The sequence below is a fragment of the Priapulus caudatus genome, unplaced genomic scaffold (genome assembly GCF_000485595.1).
Source record: "Priapulus caudatus unplaced genomic scaffold, Priapulus_caudatus-5.0.1 Scaffold889, whole genome shotgun sequence".
Lineage (NCBI taxonomy): Eukaryota > Metazoa > Priapulida > Priapulimorpha > Priapulimorphida > Priapulidae > Priapulus > Priapulus caudatus.
In genome coordinates, this window is record NW_014577950.1 from 33583 (window position 1) to 43543 (window position 9961).

A 9961-nucleotide genomic window follows, 5' to 3' on the forward strand; every position below is an offset into this window, starting at 1 on the left:
GACAGCGTGCAGTGCCAGCACAGCGTGGCTGTGTATACGTGCCTGGGGCGGCATATTGATTGATGTACGGGGGGGGGGGATTGTTTAAAAGTCACGTTGGCTTTGGTGTTAACAAGTCAATAAAATCGGCGTAACGTGGCATTTCATTGACGGGGCAAAGCAGCCCGAGAATAAAAGTAAATTGTAAACATGTATGTTTCCGTTTACATCTCGCATGGGCTGCATCGCACAACTGCATTCATAAAAAAATATGCGTAGCAAATGGCTGAAAATACATCGCGAATTGCGATGCGATACCGGGAAAATTATTCCCTGTAAGTTTGTATTGCTTTTACTGGTTATGAATTAAAATTGCTCCTACTACTATAGACCGAATAATTCTGTCCCGGCATATAACCTTTTTCATATTTTGGTGAGGGTTATTGGCCAATAACCGGGACCCTCACCAAAATATGAAAAAGGTTATATGGGACAGAATTATTCGGTCTACTACTACTATACTACTATAGTGTTTTGATATAATTCCTTTTGTGTCGTGTATATATATATTTCATCATTTATTTCTATAACATATACTATTAATATATATATATAATATATATATATATATATATATATATTTATTTATATAATCAGGGCCGGGTAAATAAAAATAAAAAATCAATTTGTTTTTATTCACTCCCTATGTAATGTACATGAGAATCCCCTGGTTCTTCCTCGCAGCGTGCCAGAACTCATCACATTCACCGTACAAGTGTCTTTCACCGAGCGATACACGCCAGACTGCAGTACGTGGTCCAAATTCTGGAGCTGGCTCACACGCAAGTGCAAGGATAGATATAGGTACGAAGCAGTGGCAGCAAGATTAACTTATTAACCAACTATAATTAACAAATTAACAATTAACAAATGAGATATCAGATAGTTGGTTAGATACTATGCAAAATCCAATGTGATATCTCAAATTCAAAGTCATCTGTTCGAATTGGCATGCTAAAGTAAGTACACATTGTAACCTTTATAAACAATCCATATTAGATTAATATCACAGTGTCGTGTTTTGATGAAAATATCACATGCGTGGGTGATGGCTGCAGTATGCTTTGGGGCAGGGAGTGCCCACTCTATCGCACAATGTAGGTCTATAATGCTAGAGCTACTCGAGCTGTCGTGTGAAGCACAATGAAAGCAATCGCCAACGCCATAATCTGCCGAGGCACGAAAATATGAATAGTAGTTGTGTTTGACGGGGGGTAGAGTTCAATAGTAGAGTTTCACAGCAGACGATGGCGTAATGTTGCAGGGTGTCATATCGTCCTGAGGTCAGACAGAAGGAGTTGACGCGATACAGGAAGACTCGGCGATGTTGCAGTGGCTGGAACTCCTCTACTAACTGTACAGAACGTACGTGCATTACATGTCGAGTGCGCTTGTGCTTGTGTGTGTGCGTGTGTGTGTGTGTGTGTGTGTGCGTGCGTGCAGGCGTGCGTGCGTGCGCTCGTGTGTGTGCGTGTGCTCGCGTGTGTGCGTGCGTGCATGCGTGTTTGTGTGTGTGTGTACATGTGCATGTACGCACATGTGCAGGCACGCGCATGTGCGTGTGTGTGTTTGTGTGTACGTGCGTGTGTGCGCGCGTGTGTGTGTACGTGCATGCGTGCATGAGTGCGTGTGTGTGAGAGCATATCTTTCATTGTGTACGCACGCGTGTGTGTGCATGTGCATGTGAGAGTATATATATATATATATACTGTATACATATATGTCATTGTGTGTGTGTGTATGCATGCATTTGGGCTTACATGAGTGTGCGTGGATTTGTGCCTATGTTCAGTGTTAGAAATAGCAGCCCGCTGTCCAGTACTGCTGGTAACCTTTGAACGGGACTGTCTATTTTTCATGGATTTTATTATATGCTATATAGTAGAAAACAAAATTGTTGAAATCAGGTCTGCCTGGGTTTACAGACTTGTTTCCAAAACTGGTGTACGTATGTGGGTGATTGTGCGAATGTAGTGAGAAGGGCTGGGTATGTTTGTTTAAACTAGTTTATTTGCTCGCTGAATTTCTATCTGCAATCAACTGTCCGCTGAACATTGCATACATTAGCATGAAAGGTCTTTAGGAAGTGCCTTTGATCATTATCCTATATGCTCAGGGGCGTGTACAGGGGGGGGGGTCCAGGGGGTTTGGACCCCCCTGCTCACGCAGAAAACGCATCTAAGGGGGTCTAATTTCAAAAATTTCCTGGGGGAGGGCCCCCCTTCGCGTGCTCGCAAGTTTGGGTTAAGGTTAGAACCCCCCCTGGTACAAATCCTGTACACGCCCCTGATGCTGTTATGCATGCCAGCTATTCAGACATCTGTAAATCTAGAAATCATTAAAATTTATTCCTTAGAGAAAGATGGTGGGATCAGGATGGTTACCACTCAGGATGAGGATGATCTAATTTACAGAGAGGGGGCATTATTCAAGGAAGATGGGTCCTTGAGGGATTTTTATTTTAAGGCAAGAGGTCATGACTCTGGGGTCTGTCATGTGGAGGCTTTTAAGAATTTACCCCAAGGGTATACAGTCATCTTGAGTCTTGCAGCAGCTACTGCTGCCTGCAGTACAGTGAATCAATCAACCGCTGCCTCACTCTGAACAGAGTCGTGTGTGTGAGTGTGCGTGACGGTACAACAAATCACAACGTAATTTAGTTGCCAAGACGTCCAGATATAATACTGACACAAGACAAGTTTTGGCGACTGATTGTAGATTGTTGTTGTTAGCTGGTCAAACTGTTTGTATCTTAAGCTTGTCACCAGCTGGCAGTAGGTCAAAGCAATCCAGAAATAAATCGGCTGTTATTGGAGCTAGTGTATGATCTTAGGCTGTGGGAGGTTACGTATACTACGTATGGTATATACGAACCCATATCTCTGCTGCATTGGCTTTCTGCTTTTTTGTATGTTTATCTCTCTGATTATCTATCTGTCTGATGCTGTCAGAACTGTAGATTCCTCCGATATTTTCGGAGTTGGCTAAAAGTTAGGTCACTGCGCGTACAACGTGCAAGGAAATCTGATGCCATCATTCCAGAAAAAAACGCGTAACACGCAGAGTTTTTTTTACCGTGCAGCAAGTGCTTGCTGCCAGAGAAAAATACAGGTGGTACATTTATTCACCCAGGCAGGATCTGTGTTGCCTTTAATATGGTTTATTAAAAAATTTCTGAATTATCATTATTATATATAGAAATATATAATATATATATATAAATATATTTAATATATAGTCAATATATATATATATATATATAAGGTATTATATTATATATAGAAATATTTACTGCCGACAGCCAGCAAACTGACCCTTGCAGGCAGCAAAACTACGCGCCTGCACTTAATTTCGAACCCTGACACGTCGTGTGTTGTTTATTTTGTGTGATGCAGCGCTCTGCAGCCCCACGTGCATGCACGGCACCTGCGCAGAACCCTACACGTGCGTGTGTGACGCTGGATGGACAGGGGGCAGCTGCGAAAGTCGATGTCGGGGGGACCCACGGAGCGGGATCGGGCGCCGTGCGACTGCCCTGGCGGGCGAAGCGCGGGCTGCGACCACGTGACGGGGCGTGTCGGTGTCGGCCGGCTACACAGGCTCCAGGTGAGTGTCACGACGTGTCACCGTGTTAGGATGTCAGTGTCAGTCTGGCTACACAGGCTCCAGGTGAGTGTCACGACGTGTCACCGTGGATGTTAGATGTATGACACTGTCACCGTGTTAGGATGTCAGTGTCAGTCCGGCTACACAGGCTTCAGGTGAGTGTCACGACGTGTCACCGTGTTAGGATGTCAGTGTCAGTCCGGCTACACAGGCTCCAGGTGAGTGTCACGACATGTCACCGTGGATGTTAGATGTATGGCACTGTCAGCGTGTTAGGATGTCAGTGTCAGTCCGGCTACACAGGCTCCAGGTGAGTGTCACGACGTGTCACCGTGAATGTTAGAAGTATGACACTGTCACCTCATGCTAGGATGTCCGTGTCAGTCCGGCTTAACAGGTGCCTGGTAAGTGTCACAACGTGTCGCCATGATATGGATGGCCGTGTCACCATGATAGGGGTGGACGTGTCACATGCTGTCACTGTGATAATGTGAGGTTTACCACTTTGTAGTGTCAGTCACTGTGACAGTGATAGTCGAGTGAGTTTCTCACTGTCACTGTTATAGAGGAAGGAGTGCACCACACAATCACCATTAATATAGAACGACATTGCCATGGTGATATCATCATCATCATCATCATCTTCGTTTATAGTCCATCTTTCCCGTGCCTGGGTTGGACTTTGATGATAGTGGGATTCAAATCACTAACCCTGTGATAGTAGATTGAGCATCATGTCACCACGGTGATACCGGAAGTACATTGCTGTTACTGTAATGGTAGGTGATCTTCGGTTGTCGATATAATCCAATGATGGCAGCAGTAACTTATATACTACTTTTAGAAGCCATTCGTGCTGGTTAACTTACTAGTAGGTTAATGGCACATAGATCCGCATATTACTCAGTATATTCAAGACTCGTATTTTAGAGCATTCCAGTGTATGGAGTAGAAATAGTCTCTACAGGCTACATAGAACCTAGCGTAGAAGCTAGCAATGACTCATAGGTAAACAGAGGACTCCTGGAGCGCTAGCTGGTATGTTAACCCCCCATTCCTCCCATATCCTGCTGCTCTGTGTAACCGTATATACCCATACATGTGTTCCTCAGCTGGTGTGTTGCGCTTGTTTGAAAGGCTCAGTGTCTGCCTTTAATAACCTGCACTGAGGCGATCACACATGCTGAAACCCTCGGCTGGATATACTCTACAACACCCCAATTACAGTTGCCCGCACCAGACTTCAGAATAACTTCTGGTGCAGTAGAAAGGGATCCATCTAAGGTCACGATTCCTGCCTTCGCTCTGTGTGCGTGCGTGCGTGCGTGCGTGTGTATAGAGTTTCTGCAGACGTGCTGTTAACAGCTAATTGGTAGCAAGTACAACATTGAGACTGAGAGTGTGTTAGTGTACAACAGGCTGTCTATCACACTGGAATTACTGAAAGTCCACTCCTAGAAATAGTCCCACTGTTTTCTTCACCGGGTGTTTACTTAAAGTGTGGTAACATTTCAGTATTTACAGAAAGTAACTGTGTGCGCTTGTGTTCATAACCGAATCGCGCGTAATGTGTTTAAGTAAAGGTTCGTTCCGTTTATATAATATTTTCAGACATTATCTGCTCTTAGTAAATCGAGTGGTCCAGCAGTGCAAGGTGTGTATTATCCTCATACAAAACCTTATATGCACGTATATTGAATTCACACGTGTACTTGCATTCAATCACTGTGATATATTCTCTAAATATAACCCAGTTGGGTTTTTCTTGTGTTGCAGGTGTGAGAAACCCATGCCCAGTTGGTTTCTATGGCAGGAACTGTTCCTCCGTGTGTGATGATTGTGTGGAAATGGCAGCTGTGAGACGCACGAGCGGGCATGTGCACCTGTGATACAGGTAGATAATTAACAATTCTTACCTGCTGATACAGGTAAATAGAATTCTCGCCTGTGATACTGGTAAATTAATTAACATGTGAAATACATTAATGAAAAATGAATGAATGAATGAACAAATTTCTACCTGTGATACAGGTGAATAATTAACAAAATTTCTACCTGTGATACAGGTGAATAATTAACAAAATTTCTACCTGTGATACAGGTGAATAATTAACAAAATTTCTACTTGTGATACAGGTAAATAAATAACAAAATTTCTACCTGTGATATCAGTGAATTAATTAACAAAATTCTCACTTGATACAGCTGTGGAATAATATAACAAAATTTCTACCTGTGATACAGGTGAATAATTAACAAATTCTACGCTGTGATACAGGTAATAATTAACTAAATTTTCTACTTGATACAGGTGATAATTAACACCATTTCCTACCTGACTGATACAGCGTGAATAACGTTAACAAAAATTCTAGCCTGTGATACAGGTGAATAATTAACAAAATTTCTACCTGTGATACAGGTAAATAACTAACAGAATTTCTACCTGTGATATTGGTAAATACAGAAATACTTGACAGAATTCTTGCCTGTGATACACGCGACAATATGCCTGTCATTTCCTTTTTGTTTACAAGTTAGCTATCAATCCTGCTTTGCTTTGGAAATGCATAAATGTCCGAAATCATTCTGTACGATATTTTATCTTTGCGTTAGGCTTCAGTGGTGTAAGCTGCCAGGAGGAATGCAGAGAGGCTGATCAGACCTGTGGCCACATATCCTGTGACTGTGTAGTGGGACAGGGAGAGTGTAACCCTTACACTGGCATGTGCAGGTAAGATCGTGCGTAGGTAAGAATATCATACGTAGAACGATGGAATGATGCGACGACCGACGGACGGATGATGCATGTGTACGTCTCCAGGCATCACTATGTGTGTATGCTACACAGATGGCTTCACCTCGACCTTTGTCAACCTTTATAAGTTTTTGTCTGAGTTTAGTCTGAGTCAGCAAGCTGCATGGCTAGTGCTTCTACAGAACCTGGGTTTAATCATGAAGTCAGGGGGGAAGATTACAAGTCTGGTGACTCTACCTAATATTCGTTCTATTTTGTAATTTCTGTGAAACGGTCTTATATGTAACTGATCTATCCTTCTGAGTGAGATAGCTCTGCCCTCTTAAATATTATTACTTAGTCAGCCAAGCTAGGCCAGGTTTGAAAGTGTTTTTTAACGAGCACGCTAAACCGTCAACCCTGTGGCACATCCTCAGCCAACATTGTTTTTAGAACATCCTAACACAACAGTGATTGGCTATAACTGCATGTTGATCGTGCCAAGTGGATACGTAATTGTAATTGTAATTGTAATTGTAATTGTAATTGTAATAGGGTATAGGTAACACGCGGGTGCGTTGTCGTCGTCGTTGTTGACAGGTGTTTCGACGGCTACGTCGGTGAGAAGTGTGAGGATGCGTGTCACTCACCGACGGCGACGTACGGCCCACAGTGCTCGCTGCCGTGCCAGTGTCGCAACAGCAGTTCCTGCGATCACGTCACGGGGGAGTGTCTCTGTCTGGCTGGTTATAGTGGGGACAGGTAAGGAATGCGAGCAGTTGAGGTTATAGGTAAGATTTTGGTGGGGACAGGTAAGGTTTTAATGCGAGCAGGTGAGATTTTAGGTAAGATTTTGGTGGGGACAGGTAAGGTTTTAATGCGAGCAGGTGAGATTTTAGGTAAGATTTTGGTGGGGACAGGTGAGTTTTAATGCGAGCAGGATGAGATTTTAGGTAAGTATTTTAGTGGGGACAGGTAAGGTGTTTAATGCGAGCAGGTGAGATTTTAAGGTAAGTTTTGGTGCGGGAGCAGTGGGCACCTAAAATTGCTGAAAGCAACTCAAAGGAAAGCATTTGCCTTGGCCGCCAAAACAATTCGAGCTCTGCTTTGTGGCAGTCAGGGTGGCAGCAGTGTTGTCTCTGACTGATACAGCCAGTGGTTGTTAAACGATGTGTAATATGATCACGAGTCTGATTCCCTCGTTTAGCGTGTGACATGCCGTGCAGAAGGGCTACTTTGGTGTCAACTGCTCACAGACGTGTACGTGCGATCCATTTTTGACGAGTGTCACCCACTGACAGGAACCTGCAGCTGTTCGGAGGCTACATGGGAGAGGACTGCAATGAGAGTGATGCTCACACTCGTACAGTCACTGCTAGAGTCCGATCGTGGAGGAAGTGAAGGGAGGAAAACTTTCGCGGTGGGCGAGACCGGGACTATCGAGGAAGCGCTACACAGGAGAGGACTGCACATCCTTGAGGTGCAGTGTCACACTCCCGCATTCACTGCTAGAGTCAGATCGGCGTGGGATATGGAAGATAAGGCGAGGAACGGCAAGAGAGGAAGGTGACGGGGACAGGCAAGAGAGGCCAAGGCATAAAGGAAGGTAACAGGAAGGTAAGAAGAAGGTAAGGGCAGTGAAGGGACCATGGGCTTGAAGAAAGTTAAGGGGAAATTTTCATGGTGGCGGTTTGGCGGCGGGAGACGGGGGAACCGAGGAAGGCTAGTAGTGCTGCCACAAACCGTGTGACGTGACCAACGATGATTCATGACGTTGTGCTGTCGTTATTGGAGTGTGTGAGGAAGGCTTCTACGCGGCCGGGATGCGCCGGAGAACTGCCACGTGTGGCTAACGCAACCCGCACCTGTGACCACGTGACGGGCGTCTGTAACTTGCACGGCGGGCTGGCCAGGGCCGACGCTGCCGACCTACGACGTAACCTCGCATCTAACGACTTAATCGCATCCGCTTCCACGTGTGCGTCGGTGTCACTGTGGCAAAGTTCGAAATTAGTAAGCAGCAGTTTTGCTGCTTACAAAGATCATTTTACAGTGTTCGAAATTAGGGGCAGCAAGCAGCAACTTTGCTGCTTACAAAGATCGTTTTACAGTGTTCGAAATTAGGGCCAGCAAGCAGCAACTTGCTGCTTACAAAAGGTCATTATTATACAGGGTTCATATTAGGAGCCGAGCAAGCCCAGCAACCCTTTGGCTGCTAGGATGAGCGGCAGTTTTACTGCTGCTCCCTCACCATCTCAGTCAATCCATCTGCCTGGCCAAAGCAAATCCTAATATAGCATCGGGTAAAACATTTCCGAAAGATTCCTCCGCCTGGATAGTAAATGTGCCGCCTGCTTTTTTTCTCTGGCAGCAATACTTGGGCAAAGGGAAGTTAATTGTTATAACCCTGCTATCAGCGGTCAGTATTGCTTACAATCAGGATGCAGTAATATTGTTGTTATATATTGTTATTATTAGAATTAGTGTTCAGTATTGTCATGACCATCAGTGTCGATATTAATTCGCACATTAATATATTATATTATATATTATTCGATCAGTTCTCGACCATTACTATAATCATCAGTGTCAGTCATCATCAATAGATGTTTAATGAACCATACAGATACGAATGCGTTTCTAGCTTCTGAAGTGTCTCAGCACCAGATATTCCATGTCCACAGGGGTTAATATTATCAAATTTTTAAAAGCAAAATAAATAATATTGTCATTATTAACCCTGCGCGGCTGTGTTTCGTAACAGTCTCTACCGCCAAACCGCGGTGTCGGTAGCAAACCGCCGTTCGAGTCCGTGCTAGTCTGTGTTTTTCTTCTTTGACAGCGTGCCCGAGCTTCTTTTTCGAGCTACGCACTGCAGGCATCAGTGCAAACGTGTGAGCAGCGAGCGTCATGCGATCCGTTCGGGCGAGGAGTGCATGCTGCACGCCGGTTTGCATCAGGCAAACACGCTGTCAGCTACAGTAAGTGCCATCGTATACACGTCGTCGTCGTCGCCGCTGTCGTGTGCGTCGCTGATCCCTACGTCAGATCACGTAATCTTTGTGCCAGCCAACAAGGTTACTGCGCGATCTCAGTAAGAAGTACCGAACTACATTCTACGCGGAATTAAACCTTTCCCGTGTTTCTGGCGAGTGTGTTAGAGAGTGGTGGTGTATGGCCGTGGCGATATCACACCACACAACCTGCCTTCATCTTCTCTGTTGGCAGCTCGCTGATTGAGGGGAGTATGGGCATAGGTTTGCACGCAAGGCCGTTGACTGCATCAACACCGAATGTCTGCGACCGCTCATCGATGCCACGTGCATCTGCGTTGGAGCTACCGGGCCCTAACTGCAGCTGACCGTACCTGTAGTGTTGTATACATATACCGCTTATATAGTTGATATACGCGAAAATCCATATGTCGCTACCTGGTCGGTTTCTGGTGTGGCAAGCGCATTGCTGTATTTTCAGCGACGTAAATAGTAATTAAATTTGTTGTGTATTAATTTTGGTCGTGTCATCTTAATTACATAGATAATATCGTCGGTGTTCTCGGAGGTCATTTTTATGAAGCCT

The 9961-nt window shown here is 44.7% G+C and overlaps 1 protein-coding gene and 1 long non-coding RNA gene across 2 annotated transcripts in view; both read left to right on the top strand.

The window, feature by feature from the left end:
* Positions 1-3555, top strand: part of LOC106814238 — a 13400-nt gene extending 9845 nt beyond the window's left edge. Inside the window, exons 2-4 of the long non-coding RNA XR_001394579.1 lie at positions 724-843; positions 1304-1404; positions 3435-3555. This is a non-coding gene — a long non-coding RNA (uncharacterized LOC106814238). The remainder of the gene's footprint in view (positions 1-723; positions 844-1303; positions 1405-3434) is intronic.
* A 4588-nt stretch (positions 3556-8143) lies between these two features.
* Positions 8144-9961, top strand: part of LOC106814233 (serine/arginine repetitive matrix protein 1-like) — a gene marked incomplete in the record, with an annotated part of 29493 nt that continues 27675 nt past the window's right edge. The window contains 1 exon segment of the mRNA XM_014818531.1: positions 8144-8315. Coding sequence (XP_014674017.1) covers positions 8144-8315 — 172 coding nt within the window.